This window comes from Acomys minous (assembly GCF_964271855.1).
Source record: "Acomys minous genome assembly, chromosome: 9".
Taxonomy (NCBI): domain Eukaryota; kingdom Metazoa; phylum Chordata; class Mammalia; order Rodentia; family Muridae; genus Acomys; species Acomys minous.
In genome coordinates this window covers 47,145,234-47,160,364 of record NC_140490.1, presented here as the reverse complement: position 1 = coordinate 47,160,364, position 15,131 = coordinate 47,145,234, and the positions used below count along the sequence as shown (strand labels likewise).

Sequence of the window (15,131 nt, the reverse complement as noted above, 5' to 3'; positions counted from 1 at the left end):
ATATTGTTGTACAAGTGGCCACAGACTTGCCAGCTTAAAGCAACACTGAATTATTTTCTATGCCTGTACGTTAGAAGTGTAGTATATGTCTCACTGGATTGTGGTGCTCACAGGGCTGCAGTGCTGTCTGCAGCCAGATGAGAATCCGTTTCTTTGCTTTTCTGTCTCCTAGACATGGGGTTGCTTGCAATGCTAGACTTGTGATCCCATTTCTTTCTCTCCTGAGGCAGTGACATCACATCTCCCTGTGCCCCCTGTGGTCCCACTGACCACAGCCAGGAGACATTGCCTCTCTATAAAGACCCATGAAATGAGACCAGACACATTTGGATCACAAAGGATCACTTCCCTCATGTAAGGTCCTTCACATAATTACACAGGCAGACACATTCACTGGAGACTCAGCCATGAGCATCTTTGAGGGGCCTTCTGCCTATGGCAATCAGAAAAGCCATTCAGATGGCCGGTGTCCCCTGCCGCCTGTGTCTTATATGTTGGGGTGACAGGGACGTACTGCACCCTTGCCACTTACTAGATCCTGGGACTTGTCCAATGACTGGTCTCCCTCCCCACCCAACAATGTGTCTTCTCGAGTTCAGCTGCATTTTCATTCAGTCCAATGGCAAGGTGAGACCTCAGCATGGGAAAGATGTACTTTACTCCCAATTGTTTAAAGTTCCAGGTGGTGCGAGCTGTTCCGGGCAATTTGAAGCTATAGTGTATGTCCATATTGGTATAAGACTTCAGCCACACTTGCCTTAGTTAAGGTTGCTGTGATGAAACACCATGACCAGAGAAATTTGGGGGAGGGAAGGGTTTATTCAGTTTGCTCTTCCACATCACAGTTCATCATCAAATGAAGTCGGGACAGGAACTCAAGCAGGGCAGCGACCAGGAGGCAGGAGCTGCTGCAGAAGCCAGGGAGGGGTGCTGCCTACTGCCTTGTTCCTCACGGCTTGCTCAGCCTGCTTTTAAAAATAGAACCCAAGACGGCCAGCCTAAGGGTGACACCATAATGGACTCGGACCTCCCATATCAAATACTAACTAAGAAAATGCCCCACAGCCAGATCCTACAGCCTACACAAATAACCCACAGCCAGATCCAATGGGGCCATTTTCTCAATCGAGGTTCCCTCCTCTGATGACTCTAGCTTGTGTCACATGACATAAAGCCAGCCAGTACACACTTACCCTGGGGTCTCTTTTATCAGTTCTTCCTTTTGCTGTATGGTTGGCTTTCATTCAACTAGCAGTTTGTTCTGTGTCATAGTATCTTAAGCAGTGCCAGGAATGAAGGTGTCGCTAACGGAATGCCCACTGGCACTCCAGCTGAAAACTAGGTAAGTTCTTGAGGACATCTTGAGGATATCTGTTAGCTCGGTCTTTTTAATGGACGCGCATCAGATTAAAGAGTTGAGGGGACATGTTGTAGATGAAAGAATTTAAACAGCTCACAGGTGGTTTCCACTTTGAATAACTTTGCTCCAACGTAGTCCTTCAGGTGACAAGTGTGTGTGTGTGTGTGTGTGTGTGTGTGTGTGTGTGTGGTATTTTAACACAATCTACACATTAAAAAGAGATCCTTGGGTTTTCTCCTTGGTGTCACCAGGCCATAAACTGGGTTTCTATCCACAAGGCAGCTGAGTCCATCCAGCTCTCTGTAGGACGAAAGAATATAAGAGACCAAATGTGTGCAGCAGATCTCCATCCTTTGGCAGGAATGCGTCTGGGGGATGGTGTGTCCTAGAACACTCTGTTCCAACACTCGTGCCGTGTGGGCCCCCAAGATGAAATGGGACAGATGTGAACTGTCTGAGCACATGGCCTTCAGATGTGGAAGCCAGCTCTTCTGTCCCTGCGCCCTGGGCTCTCCCTTTCTCTGTTTTAGATGAGGGCATCGGCTTGTGGAAAAAATTGATTTCCTGCAGGGCAGTATTCAATGTCACACGGTGTTGATGTGTTTGTGGGCAAGTTGAGAATGTAGGACAAAGAAAGGGGGATTTGTCTAAGATCCAAGTCTGAGGCAGCCACCAAACAGAGACTGAGTGTGCTAGCCAGTGAGTTTGCTCCTGCCTTCATCCATGTCAGAGGCTGAGTGGATTCTCACAGACTTGTCACCTTCAGTTCTCTTTTCTCTTTCATGTGACCTCAACTTCTTTTCCTCTCCTTCAGTGTTTTATTCTGTCCATTGTGTGCCATTTAGAGATGAGCCAGTCTTTCCTCAGGCTGACCTGTCTGTTCTCTCTAGTTTTCGGAAGCCACGCTTCCACTGAACCCAGTCACCTCTGGGTTGACATCTGCCTTCCTCCAGTCATCACAAGACATGCAAGTCGCCATGTGACTATATCCTGACTGTATTCTCCCCAGGGTTTTGCATCCCTTCTGACTTCAGCTTTCTGGCTGTACCTCAGTTTCCTTTCCAGACTCCTTACTTAACTCATGTCTTCTCTGAACAAATTCGCCCCTCAGTCCACTTCTCTTCTAGACAATCTCATTAAGGTCTGTGATTCTACCTCCCCCCGCCTTTTATGTATACTGACACCCAAGTCTCTCCTTCAAAGAGCAGCTATAAACAGTGAGCTGCTCCTGGGTGCATTGCTGGGATTGTCAAGTTAAGCACGTCCAGACCAGCTCATCTCTACCCTCTAAGTCCATCTTTTGAGTTACTTCTCCTGCCAAAGCCACAGTCTTCTTCCTCAGTCAGGATCCTGTTGCCCTGTTTCCTCATTTAGTTTATTACGTCCTTACTATCTTGGGACTGGCTTCCCCTCCACCATCATCTGTCAGCTGCTGGCATTTCTCACACCAGGTTTGCTCCTGGCTTGCCGTTCTCACATTCCGTCGCATAACTCTGCTACAGCCCGCTGTCGGTTACCTGTCTGAGATGGTTGATCGAGTCATTCCTTTTCCTGTTGCCTCAGCCAAGAATTCATTCTGCTTTGTCTCCCTGCTGATTTACACAACTGCGAGACACATGGAAGGGCGCAGCCTTGGGATTCCTAGGGAAAGGCATTCAGAGCCTTAGGTGACTCCTGCCCTTTGTATCCACCTCTCAAGTCCACAGTGTGCGATCACTGCAACTCTTTGTTTTTGTTTTTGTTTTTTCTTTCAGAATGACATATTCCTCAGGCATTATGACAAAGGGCCATGCAGGAATAAGCTCGGCCACTCGAGAGCATCGGTGATGTGGAACCGAACACAGGTACCCTCCACCTTAAGGAAACATGAGATACGTTGAACTTAGAAAGGCTTCTTTGCTTTCTCATGCTCTCCTGGGAGGTTCTGGTACAAGGAGGGCGGAGAACAATGAAGCAGCTGCCTGAAGTTAACTCAAGAGCAATTACTGAGGGACAGAGGCACCAGAGAGCTGAGCATTAGAGTCACCAGCCAAGTCAATACCCACGTTCTTTACTCTTGCAAAACATGGGAGGAGTTTCCTACAAGGAGTTGGAGCACATTAACCATCAAAGGAGAGTTCTCCAGGACTGTGGGCTGCTGCCAGGGCTCAGATCCCACTGTACATGTCATTGTGTGTTTATGTGGCAGGTTCAAAGGGAATTGTGGCTTGTTTTTTTTTTTTAATAGTGTTTTGTATTTGTCAAAGGTTCTGTTCCCTTTGAAGAAACCAGTGCTCATATCCTAATGATCATTATTCGTGCCCCTGTGAGACTGTTGAGGAAGCCCCAGTAGAGAGCAAGCCATCACCCACAGTTCAGGATTTAGAGTTAATGGTTAAGCTTGAGTAGCATTTGGTTTGTTCTTCCCTTTGATTTAGCCCTTTGTACTTTTGTAGTTTGTGTCCAGTTTAGAGCATTGGTAAATGTGCCTGAGACAATATCCTAGTCATCCGTCTAACAGATTATCATAGCCTGGGTGACTGAAGCAGCAAGGATACTTCTTTCCAGTTCTGGATGCTGGGAGTCTGAGGTCCAGATATCAACCCAGGAAGGTCTTTCTCAGGGCCCCTGTGTTGGTTGCTTGTCTCAGGATTTAAAGAAGCAAGCCTTTGATTTGGCTCACGGATTGAGGGAGTACAGTCCATCGTGGTGGGGAGGGCATGGCAGGGCCCATATCTCAGCAGAACAGGAATCAGGGAGGGGGGGATACTAGCATTCATTTGACTTTCTTCTTTTTTTACTTTTTGTTACTGAATCCGATGCTCAGCCCATGGGACGTAGTCACACATCTTCCCTCCCCGGTTAATCCTGTCTGGCAATGCTCCTCCCTCTCCATATCCAGAGATGTGTTTCCTACATGATTCTAAACCCAGACATGTTGGCAGTGAGGAGTTACACTCATGGCACTCTTTCTGGTTCATAGATGATATTTTCTTGCTGTGTTCTCCTGCGGTAGGAAGCTGAGAATAGAGGCAAGCTCTTGTGCTCCCTGGTGTCACCAAGGCCCCACAGTATCACCTGGGGCACCCTATCCATATGCCATCACACTGAGTATTAGGGTCCCAACATAGGGATTTGGGAGAGGACATAAGCATTCAGACCATAGAGGCTGTTGAACCTGGGGGGCATGTGCACATCTAAGATGATGTTTTCCTCTCAATCTCCAGGTGGTAGGGATCCTTGTGGGATTAGGTGTCATCGCCCTGGTGACTTCACCCCTGCTGCTGCTGGCTTCTCCGTGTATAATCTGCTGTGTCTGCAAGTCCTGTCGAGGCAAGAAGAAGAAGCACGATCCATCTACAACGTAAAGTCACCTGCACACACATCTGGGTTATGTGAGACAGCACAGCGATAAAGCCCCACTTAGCGACCTTGCCTCCTCCTCCTTGCCAAACTTTGGAAGTGCCTCTGTGTCCAGACTTTGAAGTTGCCTGCAAGCATTCAGCGTCGGGAAAGGCCAAGTCTCAGGTACGAGTGTTCCCGAGGAGCCAGAAGCCACCCTGCGGCGATGCAGACTGTGTCTGTGGAGCAGGTCAGGAGCTCTGCCTCCCCCTGGGAGACCCTTACACTACACGTCATCATCTTACCATCCAAGGGACCCCACCAGGTTGCTAGTCTTCTATCCAAACCAAGGAGCCTGCGTGAATACTCACTGTGGTCATGGTATTGTCATGCTTGGTGGCATTGCAAACTGAGCAAACGTCTGCGTTGATTCCACTGCCACGAGACACATGCAGAGTCCCAGAGTCGGAGGGGAAGCATAAGACTGCATAACGACAAGTTCTATGAGCAGTGGAGCCGGCTGCTTATCTCAGGAGTTGGTGCACTGGCTGGCGTGCCTGTGCCAGCCACCGCGTGCACTTCTTCAGTGTTCCCACAGTGACTTGGCAGAAACACAATTGCCCTCTCCCTGTGTGATCTCATCTTCAGGCAGGAGAAACTGCTGTTCAGAGGGAGTTGTCCCTTCCCAGGAAACGGCTGTAACTTGTAAGACAACATGGCCTCATTTAGTGTCTGTTGTTTGGCAGATGTTATTCTCCTAAGGTAACCGGCTCACCACTCAGTCAGCCTGCAGCTGTGGCCTATAAAAGTGTTTTATATGGGATGTGAGTAGGAAAGCTTCAAAGCCTTTGTCGGAGACAGCAGGGTCCTTTCTTGGGCTCTGTGGTCGTATTCCCAACAGATTAGGAGTTGGACCGGAGAGTATAGATCAGCAATACACAGTACAGTTCATTCACCCATACATGATCCATGTGACTCCCACTGGGCATGCACGGAGGTGTCCAACAGAAAGCCCAAACTAAGATTATTTAAGAGACCTTGTCCCTTTCTGTGACTAAAATGATCGCTATATCAGCATAAAAAGTTTTTTTTGTTGTTGTTTTGTTTTGTTTGCTTAGTACACACGTAAGTTTTCCTTGTAAGCTTACCCAGGAGGGTGGACTCAAAAAACAAAGCTTTTAAAACAACGCTTAGTACAGTTCCATGCCTCTGTAAGTGATAATCGGGTTATTTATGTACTTTCAGACACAATTTAGAGCAGCCCTTTGCTCAGCCTAATTTAGTCTCCTTCTCCCGGGAGCTGTCCAAACACTCAGAGTACTTTCTGTGTCCTCCAGAAAGGGATAAGACGATGACAACAAGAAATCAAGTGGAAACCGTCCATGCGTCTTCAGTAGTTAGGATCCGTGTCACCTCAGTGTGACTCATCCTGCCCCAGCCCCGTTGTGCCACTAGTCAGCAAGGAGCTTTTGAAGAGACAAATGTATTTTCTCCGGGGCCAGGGTTATACAGTTGCCATTAGCAAAGCAGCCTGGTGCTGCGTAGGAACTGTGCGTGTTCCGCGTTAACCGGGAGACTATTCAGGGCCTGTTCTGTTTTCCTAACTAGGTGACTAGATTGTTCAACTGCTGCTATACCTGGAACTGTTATCAAAGACTGATGCCTTGCCTCTGCAGTGGAATGTAATGTATATAGCCAAGGGTCTTAACTCCCACGTGTATATGAGTATCTGATGTGTGTATAATACATTCATTGGCTGTATACTTTTTTTATTCACAGTTTGTGTAAAACATAGAACTCTGGGAAACTTAATCATTTATTAGAAATGTCTCCTTATAAAGTGGCTGTTTTCTATTGACTGTCTAAGTACTTCAGGAAAAACAAATCTCTCTTCTGAAAGGGTATTTCATCATAGTAGTCTGAATATAAATGCGGATCTATCTGAGGGGGTACCTTGCAGACATAGCCAACTGCCACCCTTGAGGAGAGGGGCATTTGTCACAGCTCAGGGGATTACAGAAACTCAGCTGAAATAGAATTTCCTAGCAAGAGCATCAGCAGCGACAACAAGCGCCACCGTTAGTAAGTTCTCTGAGGTCGCTTGCTTCTAACTGGGGCAGATTTCACGTAACCTGAAATGCTCTTCTCTCTGAAGTAAGAGCCGATGGATTTGAGGTAGAGGTGGAAGTGAATGTCTGTGTTATTTCCCTGGCATATTTGAGGGAAATTGCCTTCGTAGAGATTTTTTTATAAAAGTGTTAGTTTTGATTGTATTTTTCTGCCTGTGGGGGTGGGGGGGGTGGGGGGTTGGGGGAGGGTTGTTTGTCAAACTGATTTTACATAACTTTTTTTTAATGTTGCAAAGTGCCTGAATAATGGTGTTTTCTTCCTTACATGGCAAAATGTGTGCAAGAGAGTATGTCTGAATCTACTGCAGAATTTGATAGCTATGACCCAAGTGTGTGTATCTCTGGCACATCCCAGGGCACAATGCCAGCCCAACCTGACTCTGTTTACAAAGAAACATGGTGGCAACTGTGATGGGGGAGGCTGGTGTTTCTCACTTTGCGTAATTGGCCTCTGAGGGCTTTCCTTCCTCTACCCCTAAGCACCCTCTTCCTGGCTTAGGAAGATTCCTATAACAAGTGTTTTTGGCTGTGACACAAATTTTCTAGTCCATTGAGTGAAATAGATGTAGAAGCCCACCGGGTTCACATCTGGGTGTAATAACCCACCTTCCAGAAATCTCATTGGATTCAATGGTAGATCCATCCAGACCCTGCCACCTCTGGGGTTTTCTCCTCTTGGAATACATTAGAGAAGAGGAAAGCCATTCGGTAGCAAGTGTTAGCGTCTTAGCCATCCTGTTTGTTCTCGATATGGGTATTTGCTCTGGACTTGAAATCTGTACTTTGACAGTGGCCTTTGGAAAGCGAATAATCCAGTGTGAATTTTGTCATAGTCTTCATCACAAAATAATCTCCATTCATGTGGGAAATCCTCATTGATTTTTTTTTTTGGATGTACAAAACTGTTTCTTGGAGCGCCAAATTTCCTCTTTAAAATTACTCAATAACTAAATTGTGTGCCGCTTTCGCCTTCTGTACCCAGTGCTCCTGGAGAACTTATCTCTCTGTCTGTGAAGAGATGACTTTTATGTACGTGAAATGTGTACGCATATGTGGCTGTGACTGCCTGTTCATAAATGCCTTAGATAAATGACATTTTGTAAAGCTGTCTGAATTGATATCTACAGGCTAGTACATGTCATGTAGGTTCATGATCCAGGAAGTTTTGTCATGTGCTTACTTAAATTGCTGTTGTATTATATCCCCCCCCCCAATTCTTTGGAAAGAACTTTGTTTCAGTCTCTTTGGCCCCAATAAATGTGAGCAGGGAGTCAAATGTGTTAACCTCTGTTCTGTACAATGTTCACTTTTATTCTCTAAGAGCCAACTAAGTCACTATGAAATCCCAGGCTCAGAATTCACAAACTCAACCAAAATTTATGTTCAGGGAGTGACACTTGGTGTTTGTTTCTTGAAGAAACAGGGGAAGTGTAATGCCGTCACTCAGTGCGCTGGGGTAGTCCACATGAGCAGCACGTGGGAGCTGATCCTCACCCACAGAAGAAATGAGCACATTACAGCGTTAGCTGTTCTCAGCAGCCACACTGCAAAAACACCACTTCATCAAAAGTCGAGTTCAGTAAAATGAGGGTTAGAAGGAATGCTAAGATCAGTAACATGACCTTCGTCAAAGCTCTTAGAAGAATGTGTTTCCTTGTTATGAATTTTAAAGAAAGGAATTATAGAAGAACATCAGCTTATGGTCATTCCCTTTTGATTAGTATTCAAGGCAGGACTCCCCTACCGCTGAGTGCCAGAAGCTGGTAACAGCTAGGCCTTGTGCCTCTGCAGGGCTAAAGACTCTCTTGTACTGATGTTGCTTTCTTGCTAGGCGTTATATTCCCCTTACGGTAACAACCTAACAATCTGCAATCAACCGACTATTTAAAATTCACTTTGTAATAATTCAGATTGTGGGGAGGGGAAAGCAGTGAGACCATGTAAGCAGTGTTGGGTTATAGTTTCTCAGTTTCCTTAATCATCTCCTAGAATGCCAACGTTATTGAATTTCCAAAGCATGCTTGCTATTGGCTAAGCTTCTGTTTGCATCCCCCAAAGAAACACTGAATGGACCATTTTATACAGCACCAAGCTTCACCAGTGCCCCAACCAGCAAACTTGTTGCAATGTAAATTATGCATCTAGTGAATCCAGAGAGGTATAATTCGATTTTTCTGCAATTCATGTATTCTTCCTTATTAGATAATAAATCCATTTTATCTTTAGACCTTAAAGATCATGTCCAACTCTAGATTATGAGACAGAAATGCTGTTTCCTACAATTATTTTAACTCTAGGGAAATACAATAAAAAAAAATTTTTTTATGTAAACAATTTAAAGAACCTGGGAAACCTCCCCAAATGTCATAAAAGCTGCCTTCACTTAGGCTCTCTCTCTCTTTGTACCTGATGGGTCTGGGCGTCGTGGTGGCTCTCTTGGTGTGGGTGGCACACAGATGAGTATCGTCAAACAAACCCACTGGATAAGTCTTCTCTAGCCTCCCAAAGCACACCAGGAACTGCACTCTGGTTGCCTGGGCAATCCCTCTTGCTGAGCTCTGGGAATGCAGCTTTGAGATGAGGTCATTGTATTTCTGATTAGCCTCACAATAGTCATGTCCGCAGGCCTGTCATGGAGAAATTCTTTTTCTCCTTTCGCTTCTCCTGTCCAACTTTCCCACCATTTGATCTTGGAGCAGTCTGATTGGTTCCAGCTATTTTCTTTCTCCCAAAGAAACAAGGACAATACTTTCCCAAGAGCTAAGAAACTGCTCTGTACCGCCCCCCCCCCCAGCTTTGTATGCTAATTAAAGACAGACCAGGCACTTGATAAAGTAAGTCCATCTTCCAACTCCATACTGGCTGATGTGACTCAAGGCCACATATCTCCTTTAAATCGTTGGAGTGCATGGTGGCTGACATTAGCACTACTGCATACATTCAAATGAATGTTGGGTTTCTTTGAGTTGAGTTATAAAACTGACTATTGATTAGCTTGGATTTACCTTTTGAACCCAAGCCAATTTGCCTAAGAGCAAACACTTTTTTAAAGCCCACCCTGAGCCCTAGCCAGCATCACAGAGGTTTGTTCTGAGTTCCAGCTTGGAGCTGGGACTTTGACACACCAGGGGCACGTGAATGCGAACTGGGAGAGGGCTGGACAATCTGCTGTCACAGTGTATTTGTCTTCCCTGCCCTGTGCCAATCCAGGAGGTGTAGAATCGGGACAGAGGGCCTGGCTTGCATTCAGAAGGCTTCAGGTCCAGCTTGGCTCTGCTCCTGCTTCCTGCTGTGTTCTGGGGGCAACTGTTCCTTATACTGTGTCATTTGTCAGGTCAGGTCAGCTCAGGAAGACTTGGTGAAATCCTCAATGGCAAGGTGCTTCTATTTATTTCTGTTTTTTGTTTGTTTGTAAGATTATTTATTTATTATTTATTATGTATACAGTGCTCTGTCTGCATGTATACCTGCTGGCCAGAAGAGGGCATCAGTTCACATTATAGATGGTTGTGAGCCACCATGTAGTTGGTGGGAATTGAACTCAGGACTGGAGGAGCAGTTAGTGCCCTTAACCTCTGAGCCATCTTCCCAGCCCCTGGCAAGGTGCTTCTAAGTCAGTGATTCTCAACCTCTGGGTCATGACCTGTTTGGAGGGTCAAACCACCCTTTCACAGGAGTCACCTAAAACCACCTGCATATTAGATATTTACATTCTTTTTTTTTTTGATATTTACATTCTTATTTATAACAGTAGAAGAATTACAGTTGTAAGTAGGAACAAAAATAATTTTATGGTTGGCGGGGGTCACCACAACATGGGGAACTGAAAGGGTAGCACCATTAGGAAGGTGGAGAACCACTGTTCTAAGTGGTATTTGTTAGAGAGGCAGGAAGAGTGAGGGCCACGTGTGTTCATGTCACTGTGTGGTGGCAGACGTGTAACAGTTTCCTCTGAGACTGAAACTTCCCATCCTTGAACCATACAGGCCAGGGCCTAACTTCACACGCCTGTGGGCAAGGGCAGACAGTGAATGGTGTTGGAGACCAGGTCTTGTCCTAGAAGCCCTATAGTGGGTCTCACTTTACCTTCCTGTTGGTTCGAATCCTGTCCTAAGCCAAGCCTTTGCTGCAAGAAGTCTGGGAAAGTACAGCTCTAGAATATTCAGTCTGTCATGGCGGAAGGATATATGTTATGTCATGGTGTTTCGATAAGATTCAAGGGAATTGAGAGGGTTAACTGAGGGAATTGGATGGAGTGGCTGGTTTTGTTTTTAGGTAGAACTAAAATTCTGTCTCCTAATATCTCTAATATTTAAGCTCTAGAAGCCACCCTTGAAGAATAATACCAGGGTATAGCTCAGTGCAAGGGCTACTGCCCAGGACGTCTCATTCCTACACTAGCCTTAACAAGCAAGCAATCAAACTGAGAAGAGCTTCCTTGTAATGAAGGAAGTACAAACTCTGCCCATAGAACAGCATCTCAGTCACCAATGGGACCTATGTGTGCTGGTGATGCCAGAAGGGACCATGTGGGCTGCTGGTGGAGCACCATCACCATGCTCCTCTTTGCCTATGAGTCCTGCATGCTGAGATACCAACATGTTAGGCAGATGTACCTGTTTGTGCAATGGCCGGCTCTGCTGTTGTGGGTAAGACCAGCAGTCTTCCCGTTGGATTTAAGGTCTGCTTCACAAGAGGGAATTCATGGCTGGTACTGTAAGCCAGGCCAAAAACTGTGCCTGGCAAGGTCATAGGTCCCAATGGGAAAGCAACTTCTATTGTTTTTTACAGCATGGATGTAATACACCTGTCAAACTGCCCTCTAAAACAGTTGTCTTTGGGATGCAGACATGACTCAATGGTTAAGAGCACTGGCTGCTCTTCCAGAGGACCCGGGTTCAATTCCCAGCACCAACATGGCAGTTTAAACCTGTCTTTATGTTTCAGTTCCAGTGGATCTGACACCCTCACACAGACATGCATATGGGAAAACCACTAAGGCACATTTTAAAAAATGTGTTTATACTCATAGACCATAGCTCACTGCTGTTATCAGTCTCAAGTTTTCATAAATATTTGCCAAACAAAATAGTGTTCTGTTCAGTTACAATGTGACAGATAAGTGAGAAAAGTACATCATAAATCATCCTGTTTTTTCTTTTGTTTTTTCTTTCTTTCTTTTTTTTTTTTTTTTTTTTTTTTTTGATACAGGGTCTTTCTTGTGTTGCCCAAGCTAGACCTCAGATTTTCTCAGTGGCCAGAGATGACCTTGAACTTCTGATCCTCCTCCTTCCATCTCCCAAGTGCTAGAAGGTGTCACAGGTGTTGACCACCACGCCTAGCTTTTGCAGCACTTGGGATTGAACTAGGGCTTTGCTCATGCTAGGCAAACAACTAAGCTACATTTCAGCTCCCTCAAATCAATGATTTTTGCTGGGGGAATTTACATTTTTCTTTGTTTCATTTTGTTCTTTATTTTTTAAAGCAAACAACAAAACAACAACAACCCACTTGCATTTACACAGGGCCTTTCATCATGTTTGGTTATGTTTGGGATTGCTCTGCCCTCCATCAGCTTTTTGTTTGAAGACAGGCTCTTATGTAGTCCAGGTTGACCGTGAACTCACAATAATCTTCCTGCCTTAGCTTTCTTTGTGCTGGAATTAAAGGCATGCAGTGCTCTGCTGAATTTAAACAGTGATAGACCTGGCTTTCTAAATGCCAGAGGAGCATTTGACAAGCCAAGACACTCCTCCAGCCCGACATGGTGCTTTCAGAACATTTTCATTTACTTTTCATGATATTTCAGAAAGTAGTTATCCATATGCCCAGCTTTCTAGCTTGCAGACGAGGCTGGGGTAAGTGGGTGGGTGGGGCTAAGTGGCTTAGCATAAGGGCATGATCCATCAGGGTAGTACAAAGCTGAAACTTGAGTTCACATTCCATAGGAACCACCCTGGGGTCTCTCATTACTATTTAAAAGTTTTAGGATTTATTTTAGCTTTTTGTGTATGAGCATTTGCCTTCAGCTATGTATGAGAACGGCATGTGCTCCTGTTGCCTGTGGAGGCCAGAGGAGGGCTTCAGAGCCCCTTCTAGCTGGAGTAGGAGACAGGGAGAGACACAGCTGGATAGACACATCTACGCAGATAACAAGGGAAATTTTGTTCAGGCTCAAATGATAAGTTTAACCTTCGAAGGTAGAACACAAAATTACTCTGGCTTTCAAAACCAGCAAATTAAGACTTTAAAAAAAGTCAATTACACCCTCCCTCAAAATGCTTTCAAAAGCATTTTTGGTTTTTAAACTAAAATGTGCTTTTTATTCCTTACATTGTTTGAAAGCATAAAAAAAGGTCTTCTTGTTGATGGTGGCTCTCGTTTGTGGGAAAACATTGCTATTTAGGCTGCTAAGTATCAGGGTAATTTTGAGAGTCCTCATACTAAACTCCACTCCTAGCATTTCCACCGATGCCACAAACATCTGATAATCAAGGGCGCCGAGGACTTGGAAGGAAGCTTCCGAGTTAATTTCTGTTAGCCATGTTGATGAAAACAGAAATAAATTGCATCAATCAAAATGAAAGGGGAGATGCTTGTGCCTTTCTGCTGCTTCTCACTTAGAGTCCATAGAGGAATTCTGGGACATTGCCACGCAAACGTTCAGCACTGCTATAAGAATTCAGCAGATGGCCTGGGAGTATTGTCCGGAATAACTTTTGAGGGCTAGACACTTATTTGACTGCTCCAGTTCCATTTAAAATTGTTACTGGTTTGTTTGCTTAATTTTTTTTTCCATTTTGTTCGCAGTTTAGTTTTATCATTATTGTGTGCTTGTATGATGTCTGTGTGTGGCTACCTGCACCATAGCATGCATGTGGTGATAAGAGGACAACTTTGCGGAATCTGTTCTCTTCGCCCACGTTTTGTGGGTTTTAGGAATCAAACTCAGTTTGTCAGACTTATGCAGCAAGTACCTTTACTCTCTGAGCCAGTAGTAACCTTTCAACCTATGGGTTGAACAACCCTTTCATAGGGGTTGTATATCAGCTATCCTGCATATCAAACATTTACATTACAATTTGTAACAGTAGAAAATTACAATTATAAAGTAGCAATGCAATAATGTAGGCTTTTTTTTTGCTTGATTTTTTGAGACAGGGTTTCTCTGTGTAATATAGCCATGCCTGAACTAGACTCACTTTGTAGACCAGGCTGGCCTTGAACTCACAATGACCCACCTGCCTCTGCCTCCCAGTGCTGGGAGTAAAGGTGTGCACCACCACACCTGGCTGTAATGAAATAATTTTATGATTAGGAGGTCACTACATAAGGAACCCTGCTGATCCTGGTTCCTAGGAGGCAGACCTCAGAGGAATCTAAGTTCCAGGAGGACAGGGTCTGCTAAGCTTGTAAACCAAGCAGCTGCCTTCTTAAGGGACTTGTCACCTTCACGGTGAGCTTAGAAAACTCAAGCCCTCATGGCAGATGGCTAAAGGAATGGGTAAGAAGACAATAAACAAAAACCAGGGCAGCATGGCTCCACCAGAAATCCCGAGGGGGGAGAGGGGAAGGATACTCTAATGCAGCTGAATCTTGGGAAAATGGCCTTAAAGTTATGCTTGTGCAGTTATTTGAGAAACATAAAGAGGAAATGAATAGATCCTTTCAAGAATTACAGGAAAATACAAACAAACAAACAGAGGTCATCAAGGACAAACAGGAAACCACAATCAAATGGCAAAGGAAATGATTACATCTATTCAAGACATAAAAATGGAATTAGAGTCACTGAAGCAAACACAAACTGAGAAAACCTTGGAAATGAAAAACTTAGAGATGAGATAAGGAATCATAGAGGTAAGTATCACAAACAGAGTACAAGAGATGTGGGCGAGAATTTCAGGCACTGAAGATACAATTGAAGAAATTGATACATCTTTCAAAGTAAATAGTAAAACATAAAAATTCGTGACACAAAACATCCAAGGAATCAAGGATGCCACAAAAAGATGAAACTTCAGAATAATAGGAATAGGTAAAAAAGAAGATTCCAGGTTCCAAGGACCAGAAAATATTTTCAAGAAAATCATAGAAAAAAATTTCTCCAACCTAAAGAAAGAGATTCCCTTTAACATATAAGAGGCTTACAGAAAACATCAAATAGACTAGACCAGAAAAGAAATTCCTCCCATCACATAATAATCAAAACACTATATCTACAGAACAAAGAAAGAATATTAAAAGCAGCAAAGGAAAAAGGCAAAGTAACATATAAAGGCAGACTCATCAGAATCACACCTGACTTCTCAACAGAGACC

The 15,131-nt window shown here is 44.5% G+C and overlaps 1 protein-coding gene across 2 annotated transcripts in view; it reads left to right on the top strand.

Annotated features, from left to right (window-relative positions):
* Positions 1-8,080, top strand: part of RNF144B (ring finger protein 144B) — a 146,001-nt gene extending 137,921 nt beyond the window's left edge. For both annotated transcript variants that reach the window (XM_084794710.1, XM_084794709.1), the window contains exons 7-8: positions 3,115-3,204; positions 4,567-8,080. In XM_084794710.1, coding sequence (XP_084650836.1) covers positions 3,115-3,204; positions 4,567-4,707 — 231 coding nt within the window. In that variant the 3' untranslated portion in view covers positions 4,708-8,080. The remainder of the gene's footprint in view (positions 1-3,114; positions 3,205-4,566) is intronic.
* Positions 8,081-15,131: the final 7,051 nt, after the last annotated feature.